The sequence below is a fragment of the Periophthalmus magnuspinnatus genome, chromosome 8, assembly GCF_009829125.3.
Source record: "Periophthalmus magnuspinnatus isolate fPerMag1 chromosome 8, fPerMag1.2.pri, whole genome shotgun sequence".
NCBI lineage: Eukaryota > Metazoa > Chordata > Actinopteri > Gobiiformes > Gobiidae > Periophthalmus > Periophthalmus magnuspinnatus.
In genome coordinates this window covers 8,573,789-8,596,196 of record NC_047133.1, presented here as the reverse complement: position 1 = coordinate 8,596,196, position 22,408 = coordinate 8,573,789, and the positions used below count along the sequence as shown (strand labels likewise).

The 22,408-nt window shown below is 40.4% G+C and overlaps 1 protein-coding gene across 1 annotated transcript in view; it reads right to left on the bottom strand.

Moving 5' to 3' along the window:
- Nucleotides 1-323: 323 nt before the first annotated feature.
- The window catches only part of syt3 (synaptotagmin III), a 113,365-nt gene continuing 91,280 nt past the window's right edge, over nt 324-22,408 (bottom strand). Inside the window, exons 8-10 of the mRNA XM_033971047.2 lie at nt 10,042-10,213; nt 5,811-5,940; nt 324-413 (exon numbers count right to left, since the gene is read on the bottom strand). Coding sequence (XP_033826938.1) covers nt 324-413; nt 5,811-5,940; nt 10,042-10,213 — 392 coding nt within the window. The remainder of the gene's footprint in view (nt 414-5,810; nt 5,941-10,041; nt 10,214-22,408) is intronic.

Below are 22,408 nucleotides of genomic sequence, written 5' to 3'. Positions count from 1 at the left end.
TTGTAACTTGAATAATTAATAAATATAGAAATGGTTAATTAACAAGATTAAAAAGTAGTTGCATTACATTTGGCTACATTTACTGACATTTATCTTACAGTTACATCTGGCCCTTTGAGAGCAACCATTTTGTTTGATGTGGCCCTCTGTGAAAATAAGTTTGACACCCCTGGTCTATGGTATTACAAAAAAAATACCCCAAAATCTCCCCACTTTTTGCAAAAAAATTGTACAAAATGATAAATATTGAGCCCCTAAATATATATAATAGAATAAGAGGATATAGTGATCATCATGACAGGCCTACGGTCATACTCACGGGTTTACTCAGAGTGAGGGCTGTCCACTACAATGTGAGGTTTAGAAGAGGACTTTTCTTCCTTATTTGACACAAATGTACCGATGAATTTCTCCTGCACACAAGAAAAAAACAGAGGTTTGTGTAAAGCAGCGCATAGAGGATGCATTTTGGACACAACAGCAGCACACTTACTCTTAGCACCACTGTCTTTTAATGCATGTAAACTTTGCGTAATGTAAATCCTGGATCAACTAATTGACAATCGAGTTTTAAGTATGTGATCTGCAGCAGTAGATCCCTCTGCCTCTCCATCGCATCTTCTACTCCACCACTGCTGTCTAAAGTGTCTAAAGTGGGTGTGTCCACTGCTTGCGTTTGTCTGTCTGCGATGAAGCTTTTTCGATCTTGAGTCGTAGCTATGAACGGCGGGTTGTAGGTCTCAAAATGATAATGGGGCAAAGATCAAACTTAGATCTGTGGTACGACCGAAAAAGGAGCTACGGCTAAGAACAAGCTTTTGGTATTTTTGGAGTTTTTGTCTCATTTGTTTTGCCCCAGTACTGATATAATTATGAAGTGTTTTATTGTCAGAGAATCAGAAAGTTCACGGTTTGCATGATAATTATTATTATTAAAACTCTGCTCTCGTCTCTGCGTATTGTGAAAAGTGCTAATAAACTCATCAAGGTGAATAATTAGGATGTTCTGAATGCATAAGGTAAGTGAGGAATAACTTTGGACCACTGCAAACTGTTTAAAATGGACTAGTTCTGTTTTTCACGTTTTTAAGACGGTAAAATCAGGTTTTGCTCCATGCAGTTGCATTTTATGCCATACTGTGGAAAATTCTAGGTGAAACAATACCATCGCCATAGAGACAATTAGGTATCTCTATCACCCTTCAATAGAAATGTTACATAGTGTACCTTTTAAGCAGACCTGTTGTGCTTGTGTCTGCTCTATAGTGACACTCAGGGATCATTATGTTACACTTTGGACGTTTTAAATCACATTCTGTCAAGTTCCCAGTCTGTCTGTGTGTTCTGTGTTGTCTTCCCCCCTCCCTTCTATGCCTGGAGCTGGGTGGAGACTCTGGCACCACCTGCAGCCCATCAACAATCAAGCCTCCCCCCCTGGAGTGTAAAAGGACGTAGGATTCTGCACATGCTGCCAGATCATCAGTGTGTCCCCCTTGGTACAGTTTCTGCTTGGCTCAGTCTGTTTTTTTTTTTGTTTTTGGTTTTTTTTTGTGGTTATGATCATAGTACTCAGTTGGCGTTTCTCATTTTTCACCAGATCCCGTTTCTTGGACCCACCTTGCACCTCAGCCTCCGACCCAGCTTCTTACTACGCGCTCCTCCCACCGATAAACTCTGTTAAACCTTACTCCGGGTCTGTATCTTTTGATTTCCCGGACATTACGACACATTCATATTCAACTAAAACAACTTAAATAAAAGAAACAAGGCTGCTAAGTTCCGCGTTACAAAACTTCGTGGCCTAATAAGAGCTGACATCGCCGTTAACGTCATCACGACCACGAGTCAGGCCCTCCTGCGGATAGCTGCTCCTTTCATTTGTATGAAAATGACTATGCTTTGCTGTCAAACCCTACGAATACCATCGATTAAGAAAAAAAATTGGAGAACGGAGTAAGTATGTCAAAGTGGGGGCGTGTACCAGTCGCGGTGAAAACGGGGCTCGATCTGCAAAATAAACGATTAAAGATAACTCAAACATGCACAAATCACTCCAGATAAAACTTCAGGTGAGTAAATGTTGAGGGGAACCGAGTATAACACGGCTAAAAGCGCTGAAAAGTAGATTTTGCAGAATAGGTCTGATTTAAACCTCCATGTTCTTCCATTTGACTTCGGGGCTGATCATTTACATCCTGCCTCTCCACTCTCTTAAACAGTGACATAAGCCCATTCATAACCACGTGTATTAATCACATTGTCAAAGCAGTGCGTTTTACAGTTACTTATGCAGATCAGACCTATGCAAGATTTATGTTCCCACTCCATATTGTGTCTGAGTGCTGCAAGAGAGCCCAGAAAAGCCACTTTGGATTTATTCGTATATTTTAGTTCATAACGTTTTCTCTTAGCTCTGCAGTGGTACATATGTCTCTATCCCGCACACTTGCCGACTGAAACGACTGGGGACTTGTGAACGTATTGTCTCGAGATCGAGCTGTTTTATGCCGTAATTCAACTTCACATTTGAACAAAACAAAAGCTTCAGTTAGAATTATGGCTTCGATATTGTGTAAACACATCAGAACAAACACAGAGAGAATACAAATTTGAAATGATTTAGGTCAAAATGCACAAGTGTAGTCTGTGGTTTTGGAAAGTCCAGGCCAAAAAGTACATAAAGTTCATGGATTGTCTTTTTGATTAAAGTGGAATATTGTCAGATTGGTAAGTTGGAGCAAGTAGATACGTGTAGATAAAGCCATACTGTGGAGCTTTCCAGACAAGGCAATAAACAACTCCATGTCAAGATCTAACACACCTTTAGACTGTATCTTAATGAACGCTTATTAAACATTCTTGTGGTTTTAATCCCCTTTTAAACATATTTTTGGTCACTACATTTGTTCTCCATGCTCCCTCTGCTGTCAAGAACGAGAATTCACATTTAGAAAGTAAACACAAAGTCCTTATCCTCTGTGAATGCTAACAGATCCATGCGTTTGTTGTGAACACAGTTTGAGAAATCCGCACTTTTACCTATGACGCAACTAAACGACCAATTTGGGCTAACAGAAAAAAACACTGGGACTCGTTCATGAATGTTTTTTTTGTAATGTTTGTAACTTCCACTTTAAGAAGTTGCTGAAAGACTCCACACCAGATTAATTTCACGTGTTCTTAAGCAGCAGAATGTCTTAAATGAGATGTGCCCGAATTCACCAACATCCAGCTACGAACAGCACCACCTCATTTACATAAAATATGTACTGTATATTCTGGACTATTTGTCGCACTTTTTCATAGTTTTTTCAGGGGTGCGACTTATATGTGAAATTATTATAATATATAATTTCAAATCTTTGTTATTGTATCTACTACTCCTGTACCATTGAAATTTAAAAAATATCAGCATTATGGTAATTTAAAAGACATCGGAGAAAGATTGAACAAAAATGCTGCCTAAAAGAAAACCGTATTCTGCTGAGTCTGAGTCATACCAGACATATTATTTAGTTCAGTCTATGCTTCATGTAGCTGAATAAATATAAATGTGTTATATTAGCGTGCTGTACTGATATTCAGCCTGTTGTTGTCTATTTTATTTTTATTATTATAAGTTAACTTGAAGGATGAAATGTCTGTTCTTGGTCTTGGATTTTGTTTATTAAATTTCCCCCAAAAATGTGATTTATAATCCAGTACAACTGAATTATAAATCGCACAAGTATCTTTTTTCTTCATTATTATGCATTTTTTGGCTGGTGTGACTTATACTCTGGAGCAACTTATAGTAAAATAAGGTAAATCCAGTAAATGTGTTTAGAAAGAAACTCCCTCTAAACTTCCAGGTATGGCCAATATGAGCTTGGCATTAGGACATAGAATGCGAGGGAGAGAGTGAACGAGGAAGAGGTGTGGGAGGGTGGTGCTTAGGAGTACGCTCTGGTCATGGGGGGTCATGGGTGTGCGGGGTGTTTCAGTGGTCCATACAGAGTACACTGGGGCTGTTATTGGATCACATAGTCATATTATTTTATTTATTTATTTTTCTTTTTTGCATTTTTATAATTGAATAATAAAAATAATTTAGGTATACAACTTACAATTGTGGAGGAATTTTGTGCTTTGTAGGATTTGTTCTCCAGGAAAGACCATTTTCAGTTAAAAAAACATGTTGTAAATGCCAGAGATGTTGAGAAGAAGGGCTTAAGGACACATTTGTCGGTATAACGCTTCATGAAAGACTCCTATTGAACTTTCTGCCTGTTTCTCTCTGAGGTCCACAGGTGCGTTCGACACAGGAGCGATCTGATTGGTTGAGAGCCAAAGGTAACAGGCTGTGATTGGCTGAAATGTGACAAAAGGCTTTTCTAGTTGAATTTGTGTTTCATTGTTTGATTGACTATATCTGTAAATAGTGTTTTGTTTCGCAGTCCTTTCCCAGTCCACTATTACAACATATTGAGTGCGTAGTGAATGTGTTAAGTGAATTATTAATGAGAGGAGCTGTTATTTACAGAGCCGTCAGGGCGTACAGCTGCGAGCGTCTCACCAGCTCAAATTATTATTACAGAGTTATGCAGCAAACACCAAACAAATCACGCTTATTTTCACATGAGCGCTCACATTACAACAGCACAATATATATGACGGTGGAGGTTTTCAGATTCGAGACTGTGATGATGTCATGGACCCAGATGGGGGAAAGAGCCAGATTTTTCATATCACGATGTACTTTGCCGCGAAATATCCAACAGGTAAAGTCACAAATGTTGAACCTGATCATTTCTATAAGTGACTAGACTCATGAACTCACTGTTTTACAATAGGACTCTGCATTTGGAGCGACAGTGGCTCAGTTGGTAGAGTGTTTGCCCACTAATTTGAAGATTGGTGGTGCGATTCCAGCTCCCACAGATTCATTTTATTATCACTTAACCCACCTTGCCCCCAAAGTCTGCGTACACTGGTGTATGAATGTGTGTGTGAATGGGCGAGCGGTTCTTTGGTACACATTTTAGGTATCTGTACTTTCTTTAAGTAAATTTTATAGTGGATACTTTTTACTTCCGTTTCATTACATTTGAGAGCAGTATCTGTACTTTCTAACCCACTACATTTTTTAACTAGACTGAAAAGTAAAAGTATTTGTTACCACTGTCTGTGTTGAACAAAATTCAGCACACATTTGTATCAAAATCACTCAATTTGAAGCTTTATAAGACCTCAAAATATGAGCAAAATACTTTACAGGTACTTGAACAGGTACTTTTACTTCAATAGATTTTTTTTCATGTGATTCTTTTACTTTTACTTGAGGATTTTTTTGTTTTTTGTTTCCATTTATACGCACAGTCTACGGCAGGAGTGTCCAAACTATGGTCCAGGGGCTAAATGCGGCACAAAGACCAATATTTGTTGGCCCTCAAGTCTCCTGCTGAATTGGCTCAAATGATGATAGGCAGATTAGGCAAATTTCAGTTGTTCTACCCCTATAAAGTTAATCATCAACATCTGATTATCAAATTTCAATTTTTTCAAGTTTCAAGCCTTATCAGTACAGCTGTCAGAACTTTGTAAAATTAACCCATCTGTGGTCTTCTGTTTCAAATATATTTCTGTTATTATTGTTGTTATATTTTATTGTCATGATTTCCAAACAGGTAGCAAAATTTGACACCTAAAAACATTACCAATTGGTATTTTTGATTGATTTGATTTTAACTGTGTTTGGGTAAAATGAGTCGTCTGACCTAGAGACTTTAAACAGATGAATGGCTACACCTCCACTCGGTCCCTGTTCTTACCTCTACCAGTTGATGCCAGTGCTCGATGGGTTTGCGTGGATTGGCCAACATGGCTGACCAGTGCTCCCGGCCCGGCCCGTCTGCGTCCGAGCCCACGCGACACATGCCTATGACCTCATTGTGTCCGATGCTGCAGGAGACAAACGCACAGAGGACAATGGAGTGAGTCGTTAGTCAAGACCATCGGAGAAACAGTAAAATGGTGGATGCACAGGGTTCTTATGGAGGTAGTTGGATTTGGAGTCCTGGATTTCGAGTTCTGCATGATTAAGTTTTATTGTTGGCTCGGCTAAGACTGGATTAGTTGCTTGGTTGGTTTTCATTTATGCGTAGTTGGACCTGTCGTCAACTGAAGGTACATTTTACTGCTAAACAAAAAACTAATGAAACAAAATACTACTCTGTTTTTCAGCCGCAGACATTACAACATGGCTAAAAGCACAACTGATACTTTGCAAATGACGTCATCAACGTTTCCTGGAGGACTGGGGGGTGAAGCTAACTAGAAGCACTGCTCTGTCTGAAGTTGTGTTACTCACGTTAGATTTATTCTGAGCTTTATTTTAACACAATCTGACCGGAAAGTGCTGGTTTAGTTGGAACTACAACGGGTGAGCTGATTTGTACAGTTAAAAGACTCTCGCACATCAAAGTACAGCCCCAAGCTAGCTAGTGTTAGCCAACAGTTAGTCACTCTAACCTTTTTGTTGAAAATCAAAGTCCTAAACAAGACCGTGAACGCTCGTATTGATCACAGGCTTTTGAAAATGTGCTGTTTGAATCCAGTTTTCAGACTATTTTCAAACTTTTGTCTATGTTTGCTAATGTGGGAATTGTGTCACTGTGTTAACTGCTGAACATTCTGCCATAAAGATACATGTAGCACTCCCCAGCGTGATGTCACTGTAAAGTATCAATAGTTCAGTATGGTGGTGGAGCGTTCTTCACCTGCTTGTGGCTATGGAAATGCTATTGTTTGGCCTAAAATGCTCCACAGTATGGCATTAAACTTACAGAATAATGCAAGATAAGATGCAAATAGGTTTAATGCTACGCTGTGGAAGATTCTAACATCTCCACGGAGACGACCGTGGAGACAAGCAGTCCACTCAGAGAGATCAGGAGTCCAACTACAAAATCTGGATCTAGGTTGGTTATTTTTTCCCAGCCGTGTCCCACTGAACTGCCCCACACCTTTTCGTGAAACGAGGCTAAATGTGCATAGGCTATAAAAAGACGTCAGCGCAGCATAAACAAGGGTAAACATACAGAAGACACCCCCAGCTTGGCCCAACGGAGGCAGACAACACCAAACAGAGCCAAGTGTTGACGCTAGATGCTAACACAGGCAGGCGGCGGTATTAGCATAGCATTAGCATGTCATTAGCGTGTCATTAGCATCGCTGATGAATATTCAGGGTCCTCGTTGATGTAAAACAGGGATTGACCACCAGGAGGCTGACTCAGACGGGACCTAGCTGTCGTGTTCAACAACATCGAGAAACAACAGGGTCCGAGACTGAGCCAAATGTGTAAACAGAGGAGTGATGACCAGCTTAGAGAGGAGAAACATGGCCTCTTGAAACGAACATGAGTAAATAAGAAGAACAGCATCTAATGGGTCAGTTTTGTTGCATTTTTGAAAGGTTTTGAATCTGTAACATGGTTTTTTGTTATAAGGCAGTTTTATAGTTGTATACCCAGGCTTGTCACGATAATTACTATATTGACTTAACTATCAGATAGATGGAACAATCATTTTTGAGGGCTTTTTGTACTAGTACTACTTTTTTGATATGTTTCTAATAAGATTTAAAGCCGACATATTGTGCTTGTGTCTGCTATATGGTTATAATCTATGACACCCTTGGATCATTATGTGAAAACTGAGACATTTTAAATCGCAATATTGATCTAAAACGACTTAAACAAAACAAGCCCGCTCACTTTCTGTGTTGGAAAACTGCGGTAGACAATGGGGAGCTGCAGATCATGCTAGCGAGTACCAGATTTGTTTTCATTTGTACCAAAATGACTAAGTAACGCTGTCGAATCCTATGAGTTTTAAGAAAATTGAATTGTTACGTCACAGTGGGCGTGTACCGGTGGCGGTGAAAACAGGAGCTGATGAACAAAATGGAGTCTCAAAGCGATTAAAGATTGCTCAAACATGCACGAATCACTCCAAATACAACTTTGACTGAGTAAATGGCGAGAGGAAACAACTATAACATGGTTAAAAGCTCTGAAAAGTTGATATCCATATATTTTGATTAGGGCAGCTGTATTGTGTTAACTAATGAGCATAAGATTTTATTTAAAAATCTGTTTCTAAAACTTTATAAACCACCATTTTGCTTTTTGGAGTATTAGTTAGGATGTAGCTGGTTAGCCTTAGTGATGAATTTGAGCTCTTAATATTTTAAATTTGTCCATGGGGAAAACTTCCTTCTGGAACTAGAGCGGACCATCGCTGTTGCTCCATTATTAAAACATAAATTACAAATCTAATAACAATCCTTGTCAGAAAAATCGCAACTGGATATTTTTCCTAAATCGCAGAAAAGACAGAAGTGGGCGGGGTTAACAGTTCAGACTAAACCATGTCCCTGGCTCATGGTACGGCCCGTTTAAGGATGCGTTCTTCGTGCTGAATTAACCCCACTCTTAGTCCTCTGTCTGTCTGTATCTCTATTAGCCATTTGCCAAATTAACCTCAGTTAACCTCAGCACTCCACCAGCGTTAGCCTTATCACCGCTAATGAATGTCAACAATTAGCAACAGTTAGCGCCCCACATAAGGCAGGTGTGCTCCTCTGTCCTGGTTTGGGCCCCGTTCGCTGTAGATTCATCTCTTTGGACTCATTCATGTGTGCATGGGGTTAGTTTTGTTAAAGAGGTCCAAGATCTCAAAGCAGCACTTTATTATTACTAGTGAGTCCCAGAGCAACGTTACCTGATCAGCTAATAACAAATGCTTTTATGAAGGATATTTGGGTCTGAAACCATAGCCCTGTCTCCCTGATTTCAAATGGGCATGATTGACAGGTGGGTTAACCAATCAGGGAAAGGCACGGTCCAGTTGTATCAAAACAAACATGGCGGCTTTTGAGTAAAAAAAGGGATAGAATTGAACTTGTATTTATCTGAGGTAAAAGAGCTAAGTTACTGGCTGTGGTTGGACATGGGGGTGTTGGGGATGTGGCTGGTAGTAGTAGCAAAATAACAACAGTAACAGTAGTAGTAGTAGTAGTATTACTAGTAGTAATAGTAGCAGTAAAATTTGTAGTAGTAGCATTAGCACCAATAGTAGTACTGACCAGTCATAGTCTATAACTACGATAATGATGATGTTCTCATTAGGGATATTGTTGTAACTGCAGTAGTAGTAGTAGTGGTAGTAGTAGTAGCAGTAGTAGTTGAAGTAGTATTCGTGGTAGTTGTAGTAGTATTCCAGGTAGTGTTACTGACCAGTTGTAGTCCATAACTGCAATGACAATGGACACATTCTTCATGTTCTCATTGGGGATGTGATAGTAACAGTAACAGTAGTAGTAGTAGTAGTAGTAGTAGTAGCAGTAGTAGCAGTAGTAGCAGCAGCAGCAGCAGCAGCAGCAGCAGACCAGTCATAGTCCATAACTGTGATAATGATGGATATGTTTTTGATGTTCTCGCTGGGGATTGGTAGTACCAGCAGCACCAGTAGTAGTAGTAGTAGTAGTAGTAGTAGTAGTATTAGCTGCAACAGTAGTAGTAGTATTACTGACCAGTTGTAGTCCATAACTATGATGACAATGGACATGTTCTTGAGGTTCTCATTGGGGATGTGTTAGTAACAATATTATTATTAGTAGTAGTAGTAGTAGTTAGTAGTGGTATTACTAGTAATACTGACCAGTCATAGTCCATAACTGCAATGACTATGGACACATTCTCGAAGTTCTTATTGGGGATGTGGTAGTAACAGTAGTATAACAGTAGTAGTAGTAGTAGTAGGAGTAACAGTAGTAATAGTAGTAGTAGTATTTGTGGTAGCAGTACTGACCAGTCGTAGTCCATAACTGCGATGACGATGGACACGTTCTCGATGTTCTCGTTGGGGATGTGGTAGTAACAGTAGTATAACAGTAGTAGTAGTAGTAGTAGTAGTAGTAGTAGTAGTAGTAGTAGTAGTAGGAGTAACAGTAGTAGTAGTAGTAGTAGTAGTAGTATTTGCGGTAGCAGTACTGACCAGTCGTAGTCCATAACTGCGATGACGATGGACACGTTCTCGATGTTCTCGTTGGGGATGTCAAACACCAGAGCTTCGTTGTACGTGGGGTTCAGCGTGTTCTTCTTTATCGACGTCTTCCTCTTTTTTAACCTGCGGCCGTCGCACACCAGAGACGCCTTCACGTACGGATCTGAACGGGACACACACACACACGGCACAGGGAATGAGACAACGAAACGGGAAAAACAAGTATTTACACGTCCTCAAGTTATGACGATGTTGTTTAAGTCGAATCTAAACCGTTACGTTTCAAGCTCCCACATGCACACGTTTATAGGCAACATCCAGATTGCAAAGGAGTGGAGTTTATTGAAACAAAACGCACACAAACCCCGGCTCGTCCTTCTGAGTTTGTGCATCGCGGTTTATAAAATATTTTTCACACCGTGTTCCATTTAAATTGCCCTCTACGGGGTGTTTATTGAAAGACTCATCACGGGCCTCTGTTTACGCTGAATCTTGTTGAATTATGTTAACTTTGTTTTAAGGGCGCACTTTATAACTTTCTCTCGATGGAGTTGTTCGACTGTTTTGCTTGGAATGTTCCGCAGTACGTCATTAAACGCATCCATCTTACGTACATAATTTATTTATTAATTACAAGTGATTTATTGCTTGAAAAACATCCATTCGTCTCTAATTGGAAACACAATCCAACACCCCTTTGCGTCACTGATCAAAGTATTAGTACAGGGGTGTCCAAACTATGGCCCGGGTGCCAAATGCGGCCCTCAGAACTATTTTTATTGGCCCCCAAGCCTTCAGTTGAATTGGCCCAAATGATCATAATAAGTACTTTTTACTGCAAATTTGAGTAATCCTACCAGTATAACCTAAATAACATCACACTGCCTTGTCATACAGACCTAATATTAATATTTCAAGCGTTATTTAAAGTATGAAGTCAAAACTACTACTACGTTAAATACATCCATCTGAAGTATCTACTGTATTGACCACTGGGCCTCCGTGTCGAATACTTTTTAAAGATACAGTATGGCCCTCGGTGAAAAAAGTTCGAGCACCCCTGCGTTAGTTTGAGCTGGTTCGTCTCTCCACAGATCTGACCATTAATTTGGTGATATTATCTGGTAGTTTCCATGGAGATAGATAAGTTTAATGTCATGCCATACTGCAGTGATTCCCAACCACCGGCCCGTTACGCATTTGCTACCGGGCCGCACAAAACAGTAAATAATATATCAGCGACCGCATCTTCTCCGACGTAACTTTCGCCCGTCCGTCACGACACGCGAATAAGTTTGTCCGTAGATTTATAATGAAAATCCTAGAGCCAAAAGCGAGTGAAAATGAGCCAAAAACAAAAGTCTTCGGAGAGTTTTTTTGCAAAGGGGAAAAGGTCAAAAGAGGAGCCAGAAGATGAGACTACGACCTCCAAGAAAAAGAAAGATAAACTTAACAGATAATACCAAGAGTCCCACTTAAAATATGCGTTTGGGCGACAGGTGAGTCTCACGCGCCGAGTCCGCTCTGCGTAATATCTGCGGGAAAAAAGCGAACGAGGCAATGAAACCTTCAAAACTGCTTCGCCACATGGAGACTAAGCACCTGGGATTGAAAGATTTAGAGTTTTTTGAAAGAAACAAGCGTGAACAAGAAGGAAAGAAGAAACAAGCGCAGGACTGCCACTGATTCAGCGATACAGTGAGTTGTATTTTTTATGCACTTAACTTATTTTTGACATTTATCTGCCGCGCGTAGATGGTCGACCCGCGAAAATAAAACAAAAAAGTGCAAAAAAGGTTGGGGACCCATGCCATACGGTGTAACATTTTACAAAACTGCATCTCCGTGCAGACAACCACCAAAAAAAAACTCACATTGTTATGAAATTTGGCAGTTAAATTCCAGTTCTAACCAATGCATGTTGCCTTGTGTCCTTGGGCAAGACACTTCACAGAGCTGCAGATATGAACCCGAGCGCTTGGTGAGGGTTTGATGGTGGTCAGTGGGGCAAATAGTGCAGAGTCAAGAACTTGTAATGAAATCAGGTCTGAAAAAATGCCATACTTTGGTCTTTCTCACATGTTAAAAAACACAAGACGGAACAAAACTCGACCTTGATGCGGTTTTAAATCCAAAGAGTCAGCAGTCACTTTAGATGTCACTGCGTTGTGTGAAATATGATCGTTTTATGCATAATACACAAACTGGCGCGTTTATCTGATGACCTTTGGATGTTTGTCTCCTGCTCAGTGTTGTCACGATACTACAATTTCAAACACGATTTCGATATTAGCCGCGATGTTAGTAAAAAACACTCTTTCTTTAGACAATAGAATGTGATTTTCAACATTAAATAGTAGTACTTTCTTTTATATTCCCTTATATCTGCTCAAAATCATTCAAAAACTCTTCAGTAAAGGTTCATTTCTGTCCTGTGAATGTGACTTTTTCAGAATCGATACCTGCTCAAATCAGTATCTAGTTTCAATACCTGTTTAAGTATCGATTAGTATGAGATTTTCGTTTTTTTACACAGCGGGTCTACGGCTCTGAGCTCCCCGTGTCTGCCACACTTAAAAGCCATGGAAATCCAGTTCCCTCCGCATCAAACCTGCACAAAGGGATAAGCTGTCCATTCATCGTTTCAACACAACACCGGAGCTGAATCCTATAAATACTACACACCCTTTTAGCTCCCGAGCCGTCATTACAAACTGCACAGGTAGAAAAGTGGCTGAGTCTACAGGCGGCCATCTTTATATTTTTATATAATCCATTTAAAAAGGGCCTGCTCCTTATATCGTCCCATGTGTTTGAGCAAAATGTGTCTTGGCCCAGTGCAGATGTGTTGCATAAGCAGATCGTGATGTCAAAATAAGTCTGAAACTAATCATGAAGTGTTTTATTGTTTAAAAGTCAGGAAGTGTACCGTTAGCATGCTAGTTGTTGTTAGCACGGTTCTTGAGGTCAAAATAAGTCTGCTGTGTACTGTCTGCACCTAATCATGAGGTGTTTTATTGTTTTGAGAATCAGGAAGTGCAGAGTTAGCATGCTAGTTGCCGTTAGCATTGTAGCTCTTGAGGTCAAAATAAGTCTGTTGTGTGCTGTCTTCATCTAATTATACAACATTTTATTGTTTGAGAATCAAGAAGTGCACGGTTGCCATGCTAGTTGTTAGGATTGCAGCTCTTGAGTCAAAATAAGTCTGCCGTGTACTGTCTGCATCTAATCACAAAATGTTTTATTGTTTTGAGAATCAGGAAATGTGCGGTTAGCATGTTAGCTGTTGTTAGCTATACCGTGAAAACCAAGCAAGCTCTGGTCACTGAGAGTTGTGAAAAGTGCTTATCAACTCATCGCAGTGAATAATTAGGATGTTCTGAATGTATAAGGTAAGTGAGGAATAACTTTGGACCACTGCAAACTTTATAAATTAACTAGTTGTGTTTTTCTTTTTTCTTTTTTTAAGACAGTAAAAATCAGGTACAGCGCCCTTAACTGGAAAACAGGAAAGTCCATACAGGGCAGAACTGTCAGAGAGCAGATGTTATCACCTGGTTTATGGTTAATGGAGGGGTACCCGGCTTTATCCCCCCACAGAGAATCGCCCCTTTAAAATGCTTTGTCATCAGAAGAAGAAGAAGAAGAAGAAGTAGAGACGACTGGAGGCCAAATGGAGTCGACCATAATATATTTCCACAGATTAACTCACATCGGATCTAAATACTAATCCTTTTAATGGCGTTGTACCAGATTTTTCCTCTTAAAAACAAGAAAAACAGTTCATTTTAAACAGCCTGCAGTGGTCCAAAGTCATTCCTCACTTACCTTGTGCATTCAGAGCATCCTAATTATCCACAGCGATAAGTTTAAAAAGCGCTTTTCACAACTCTCATAGACCAGAGCAGAGTGAACGCACGATTTTTTGTTTGATTATTTTACTCTTAAACCTTGTGTTGAATACTGTGCGTCTCCGACACTGAGGTGAACTTGTTTTTCAGCAAGAATGAAACACATGCTTATTTTAAGACGTCCTCACTGACACCTGTTACTTTTGTTCTCGCACAAGAGACGTCTGTAAGCGTTCTTTTCAGTCTACCCATTTATGACCTTGTGCAGACAGTATGTACTTGTGCTGTAACTTATTTTAAGTCCTTATGGAACCAGCCTTCTATAGATAGTACCTTTCTCAGAGAATAAACACTGGAGGCTCCTTTGTGATGTAACTCACACATGCGCCTGCTGTTTGTACCTTCCTTCACCTTATGAGATAAACTTATTTCAACTCTTTACCTTCACTTCCTTCACAATTACACGGAGTTTTGCCATCATACAAAGAACAATAAAGCGCTTAGATGCAGACAGCACGCATCAGACTTATTTTAACCTCAAGTCAAATGAAGCTAATTGAGGCTAGCAGTTACAGGGACGAATTTGGAGCTAAGTTTATATTTGGATTTCCCACCGCGAGTATCATAGCAACCAAAGAGCCAATCCGGAGCGAGGCTGTTGAACATAACGCCCCTTCCCGCTCCTTGCTAAACCAGCAGTGCAGGCGCTTACCAACGCTGTCAATCAAACCTGTTGCTAACGCTAGCGGGAACGACCTCGGGGAAAGAAGGCGTCTGATTTGTCTGTTTTTAATGTTCATATCTTGATTTACGGATAAAATAGTGAAATAAAAACACCAGGATCATGCAGAGCGGGTTAATATGAACATTTTAAGACTAAAATGAGGAGTCTGACAGCAGCAGTTACAGAGAGAAAGGCCACAGTTTTTCAATAAAAAGTGAACTGGCGCCAGAGTCAGTGGAGCCGGATGGTCCCGACTCCAGACTGGTGGTGTACGTGTAAAAAAAAAAAAGAAAGAAACATATATTGCAGGGTCCACGTTTCCGCTCCAGTAAGTTGTCAGTGCAGATGTGTTTTGTAGACACCATTGACTACAGTAGAAACAGTTTGTTGTTAGATTTTGTTTCCTAATTTAAACCCCGAAGTGAACATCTTGTTATTTCCACTCACTCAGCCGTCTTTTCGCTCCACGCTCTCCGTCTCCACACCTGAGGCCCCGCTGTTGCAAAAAAAAAATACACAACAAGGCACTAACTATTCCCTCAGAGAGCAGCTGAGGTTCGGGTCGCCAGGTTTGCCGGCAAATATCAGCTTTAAAAATAGGATGTGACATTTCAAAGTGAGATACAACTGCGGTTACCTGTATGCACGATGTGACCTTAAATAATGTCGCTTATGATATTTACTTTCAAAACAATAGCAGATTTGTGGCCCGGTAGACTCTTTTTCAAACCCGTGGAGGGGAGTCCGCCGGGGCCATGGCAACATCTGGAGCCACATCTGCAGCAGCTGGACGTGATGAGCCAGCGCTTTGTCTCCGCTCAGACCTCCAGTTACCCCCACATCAGCGAGCACCACCCGCCCTGGGGCAAACTGGAGCCGGAATATGCTCATTTGGACTAGCACATTTTGGATTCACTTTATTACGGAAATTGCCGCGGGGTCGCCATCGCCATTTGAGTTATCGCTATTCGGTATTATTGTTTTCTTTTTTACACAAATGAACCTGCTTTATATTAGATTTTAGAGGTAAAACGTTTCGCAAATTCTACATTGAAATGAAATTAATGGGATTCCCACTTAACAGGAAGTGCCACCGCAAAGAAAGTGCAGTTTAGTCTCATTTAGGGCAAAAGTGGGTGGGGCCGAGCACGGTAATAAGGAAATGTAAACGATAAATGATAATATTGAATGGTATTTTGACACTAACACAATCATCCTAAAGCAGAACCAAGAAACTATTATTTTATATGTGCAGTTTTGTGAATAAACATGAGCTGAAAAACATAATGAAGCATAAAAGTCCCTCTACAACAGACACGGGCGTCAAACTCAGGTTCACTGTGGGATAAAATTAAAAACTGAGACAAATTTACGGGCCAAAGTAAATCCAACAAGCCAAAAAATAAAATAAAATAAAATAAAATAAATAAAACAATACAAGTAAATAAACAAAAATAAATAAATAAATACAATAAAAAAAAATAATTAAAAAATAAAAAACATAACATAAAATAAAATACTTCAATGAAAACTCGACTTTCAAACTATTAACAGTCCAAGCCTATGAGTAGAAAAAGTGCATTGAGAAAACATTCAAGCTTAATTTGCTACACTCTCATTTTCTCTGAGAGTAAATGAGAGTACAGTGGCTACATTTTACTTTTACTTCACTATATTTGAGAGCAGTACTTGTACTTTCTACTCCACTACATTTTTTATTGGACTGAAAAGTGAAAGTATTTTTTATCATCATTTGAGACCTGCTGAAAACTTAACATGTTCACAATTTGAGCAAACAAAAATATACAAAAAAGAATCTATTTAATGTTTCTGTTGAACAAAACTCAGCACAAATCTTTATCAAAAACAAAAAAAAAAAGCTAATTTGAAGCTTTATTAGATTTGGATATCTTCGCACGATACTTTTACTCTACTCTTTTTTTTTGTGATTATTTTTTTGTATTATTTGTACAAAAACAAAATCAAGTTAACAAAAATAAGATACCCCATCCCTCACAAAAAGTTACATAAAATAAAATTAAAGAAACCCTAATCCCGAGCTCATGGTGACATCCTCCCCCCCTCTCTGCGCTTCACATGAACAAGATCAAGACATACATGTTTATTTGTATGTTAAAGTGCAACTCTACTCTACTTTACTCTTTAAGCAGACATCTAAACAGCTACTTTAATACTTTTACTTAAGTCGTTTTCTTGTTTGTTGTTGTTTTTTTTTTTATTTTTCATATGATACTTTTACTTTTATTTGAGTACTTTTACTTAAAGTAGAATTTTGAGGTGCCTGTACTTTACTACTCGTACTTCGTTACCTTCCACCGCTGCGTAGAGTCGAGCAGGCTGCAGAAAAGTTACATAATTTACCTTTAAAAAGACTCACGCAGCAACACTTCAGATCTCTGGACTTGTATTGAATTCGCTCTCGTTTCAAACATGACACAGTATCTCTAACTCAATACTCCTCCAGGAATCCTACACAAAACCTGATGATTTCACTAATACGCTTCCCCCGTGTCCCGTGTTTCTATCGGGATAAAAAGAGGCATTATCAAGTCCGGAGCTGACATTTCCGGCTATGACTCAATTTGAGGAACGCGCTACAGACTTGGCAACGTATTGAGCCGTGTGTTTATAGGCATAACCTTTACAGATGAAAAATGTCACCGGGAATCAGCTCACATTTGGAAAGCTCCCTGTGATAGAATACGGCCATTTTGAAAACCGTCTAGACATGTTGGCAGAGTGGTTAGCATATATCTGACACACATGTAAAGGTCGTGGGATGTACTGTTCCATTTGGCTGTAGGTTCTTCAAAGTTTAACTCAATTTCCTTCTGGTTACATTGGCAAAAACAGTACAGATGTTGTTTTTTTGTCTACAAAGTTCTACAGTATGGCAGTATTAAACTTACCAATGGAAACAGGCACGGGGACACAAGGAATAAACCCTCAAGATCTGTACTGGGCCAGGTCTATCTCAGGACTAAACTAGGACTAAATCTAGATTAAATCAGGTCTAAAATAAGATTAAACCAGTCGACAGCACCTCCTGATAATTGTATTTTGTAGACGAGAGCAGCCAAGATGAGCTTCACAAAATCCTGAACTAAACCAGATCTAAACCAGGTCTAATCTAGTACTAAACTAGCTCTAACCCAGGACTAAACCAGGTCCAACCCAGTACTAAAAGAGGTCTAAAACAGGACTGCATCTGACCCAAACCAGGTCTAACTCAGGGCTACACCAGAATTAAACCAGATGTAAACCCGGTCTAACCCAGCAATAAAACAGGTCTAAAACAGGACTAAACATAACCTAAACCAAATCTAACCCTGGACTAAACGAGGTCTAAACCAGGTCTAGCCCCGTACTAAGCCAGGTCTAAACCAGGACTAAACCAGATCTAAACCAGGTCTAATCAAGGACTGAACCAGGTTTAACCCTGTACTAATCCAGGTCTAAAAAAGGTCTAAAACAGGACTAATCCAGGTCATTTGGACTAAACCACATCTAAACTGAGACTAGACCAGATCTAACCAAGGACTAAACCAGGACTAAATCAGAGCTAACTCGGGACTAAACCAGGTCACTTGAACTAAGCCAAGTCTAAACCAGGTCTAAAGTGGAACTAAACTAGAACTACCCAGGACTAAACTAGGACTAAACTAGGATTAAACCAGGACTAAACTAGGACTTAACTAGGACTAAACTAGGACTAAACCAGGACTAAACCAGGACTAAACCAAGACAAACCAGGTCTAACCCAGGACTAAAACCCCACGGCAGAATACAAGACCAGATATGATAAGCTCTGAGCCCATTATAATCAGACTCTCATCAAACTCACTAATTTGTCCATTTTCCCTGATTCAAACACTCCAAGAAACATTCAAGTACAACTATAGTATTTACATCTGTCTGTGTGTAACATAAAACAAACGGCGGCTCTAACACAATTAGATTTACAATGGCTCGGAGCTACGGCACAAGATGAGAGTCTGTATTTCTATTTCAGGAGACAAAATGAACTAATCAAGTTTGTTCTTCACTTTAAATGAAATCACCTGTTTGTTTTCTCTGGAACAATGAGCCACAAATGTACAGTGGAGAGGAAAACGGCAAATAACCACGAGTTTTGGGCGTGTTTCTTTGGTCTAAGTCCTGGATTTGGTTTGGTCTTGTTCTAGTCCTGGTTTAGTCCAGGTTTAATCTTAATTTTACTGCGTTGTGTAAGTGTAACTACATCCTAAGTAATAGAAACGTCTAAGTAAATATGTGAATTATTACCAGGGGTGGAGTTAGAAATCTGGCAGCCCTGGGCGAATTCAAGTTTGGGGCTCTCGTTATAATGTAGACACACTCTTTTTTTGTATTTGTATTGTAACTTCAGCGTAGTATCTGATTTGAACTGCTATGTACTAGAGGACCAGGGCTGATTTGGTCAAAAATAAGCCTTATAATATGTAAACTGCACATCAGGAACTTTATAGAATTAAGTTGAGATCAGGGTCAGGCCGTTTTTCCTCTTTCCGCACACACTTTTCTGATGCATTTTAACATTAAGGCACAGTCTGGTGTGAAATCAGCTGTCACATCCTGCTCCCTTCTGTCACATTAAACATGATTCTGTGGACTGCTCACTTTTTCGTGGACACAGAGCATCACTGGGTGTAGGTTTGCACCCGGCACTTTTCATCTGTGCACACGTGAGCAGATAACGCCTCATTACAGACGCACGGGGGATCATTTGCATATCAATATACACGGAAACGGTTTGAAGTAGTGCTAAACTTTTTAAACGTGCTTTGGCGTCTCGCTCGGTTCATTTCCTCCTTCTGAACGTAGAGGAGTTGGTGTGGAGGAGCGTGTGTGTGTGTGTGTGTGTGTGTGTGTACATGTGTGTCTACCCTGCTCTGCTAACGGAGCTGCCGCTGCCCGTAAAGACGCACAAACAGAGAGAAAGAAAGAAGGCCGAGTCACATCTAAAGTAATGAGCTCAAGTCTGTCAGTGTGAGTGATGAAAGTTTGGGGTAGGGCGGATTAAATATCTGAAAGTACACAGCCTGACCCAGAAATATATTACATTAGGTGGCTAAAGTGATGGTTTGAGACTTATTTTTTCCACTGGGACTACTTTTCTGTGCGTAAGGTTCGGCAGCTCGTCGTCTCCCTGCCTCCCGGTCCAGTTATTATGTAGGTGTGGATCATTAATATGCACAAACGATGATGTTTTGGGGCCATGGGTCGTTTAATATGTGAGTACACACAATTATGCAGGTGATTAATACACATTTGATGCATTCACGGCGCGTTCAGTCGTGTTTGTCGAAAAGTGGAAGCAGACCAGTGATTCTGTGGACAGAGTTTTTGAAGGGCAGCTGTGTCTGAAGTGAAAACGAAATGAGAAAAGTACAGTACAGAGTGATGCCTTTGCCTGCTTCACTATATGGACGTCCTCACCACACGGACATCCTCACCACAGCTGTTCTCACCACAGACGTCCGTGTCTCACCACATGACCGTCCTCACACCACAATCGTCCTCACAACATTGATGTCCTCACAACACGGCCACCTTCACCACAAATATCCTCAAACACTGACATCTTCACCACACGGACGTTCTCACCACGGACGTCCTCACCACACCGCCGTCCTCGCCACACAGACGTCTTCACCACAAACATCCTCGCCACACAACCGTTCTCACTACATGGACGTCCTCACCACACAGCAGTTCTCACTACATGGATGTCCTCACCACACGGACGTCCTCACCACATGGACGTCCTCACCACACGGACGTCCTCACCACACGGACGTCCTCACCACACGGACGTCCTCACCACACGGACGTCCTCACCACACGGACGTCCTCACCACACGGACGTCCTCACCACACGGACGTCCTCACCACACGTTCTGTCCTCAGCCTCTCCACAGAGCAAGAAAACCATGTATTTGACAACCACACACTATTTTGATGATCTTTTCTTGTTTAAAAGTGAACTACTCTCATTTATTGTGATATTTAAAGATGATCAAATGGCTCTGACTCCGCCATTAGTGGCTCTGAAGGGCAATGGACTGGGGGCCCCGCCAGGTTCGGGGGCCCAAGGCGACTGTTCTACTCTTGCCTAATGGTAGAGCCGCGTCTGATTCTTACATAAGTAGAGCTCACAAAACAACTGAATACATCAAAGTATTTGGGTTAAAAACACAAAAAAGTATATGAAGGAAGACTTACTTTATATTAGCTCTACTACTGCTATTGTTATGAATATACTGTTGCTGCTGTTACTGCTGCTTACTACTATCAGCTCTACTACAACTTCTATAACTATGAATACAAATATAACTACTACTATCAGCCCGACTATGCTACTTCTACTACTACTAATACTACTATGCTATTATGTTACTACTACGCTACTACTACCACTACCACTATTATGCTACTATTAGAAATACTGCTGTTACTGTAAGTACTCTAAAAGAATGCATGGAGTGTATACAGCCGTGGCTTTTCCCCACTCCGCCCTGCAGCGTCTCCCACCGCTTCATTTGTTCTCCTCAGCGTGAAGCTTTTCATCACAAAAACAAGATAAAACTGCCTTTTCAAATGACACTTTAACACAATGTAACCCCCACATACAGATCGTTATGTACACGGGGAGGCACCGGCGTCATTACAAAAGCTTTATGTACACAGTCCCCTCCGACAGAAATCATACGATCAGACGCAGCGTTTACAGTCAAAACCAAACAAGAAACACATTTTAACTTAAAGATGTACTATGTAACCTTTGCGGTGGAGGGTCTGCCACCTGCTTGCCTCCATGGAGATATCTTATTTCTTTGCCTGGAATGTTTCACAGCACGGCCTTTAACTTGTCTACCTTGCATTTATTCAAAGACGAGGTATTATGCAAAATCGATTTTTGAGCCTTCTGCCAAGTTATAAAAGTTGTTCTCTCATCAGAAACATGCCTGAAGAGCTTTTAGATGTCATCCGTGCATGTTTGAGTAGTTTAGCAATCTCTCCCGGGCCCTAAACGGACCTTATTTACTGTTAGCGGTAAGGTTCTGCGCAAGGCTCCACCCACAAACCTACATCACCCATGCTCCCCTGACCTAAACACTAACCTTAAACCTATTTTCATCCATGTCTGAACTTTAAACCAGGTTGTGGATCTAATAATAAACGTGTACAGGTACACACGGTAGACTGTATATATAAATGGACATAGCTAACCTGCTAGCCGCCGAGTTCAAAACAGGAAGTTAGCATGAGCGCACATCCGGCTCCATTGACTCTACTCCATGACAGTTCTCCATAAATATACAAAAACATGACACAAAACTGTACACACCAACTTGACAAACCTGATGTGATGTGCAGTAATTTCATTAGCGGGACGCACGCTGATTGTGTTTGTGATAGCGCTCTGAAGGGGGAGTGACTTAGCGCGGAGAGCAAAGGGAGAGGAGACTCAAAACGTCAAAAACGAACACAAACTTAGAAGACATTGATAGAACTAAAATACGTCGTCTTTAATTACAAGTAATATTCTTACTGTTAGCGGGGGTCACCTTTCCATCGATCTAACTCGTAATATGTGACTTGGCCTGGTCGCGTTGCTTGCTTGTCTCCATGGCAATAGTCTATTATCGTATTGTGGAACATCCCAAACAAAGCAGACAAAGTTGTACCTTATCGTATCCATTGTCAAAGTTATGAAAAATTATGATTAAAATGAAATACT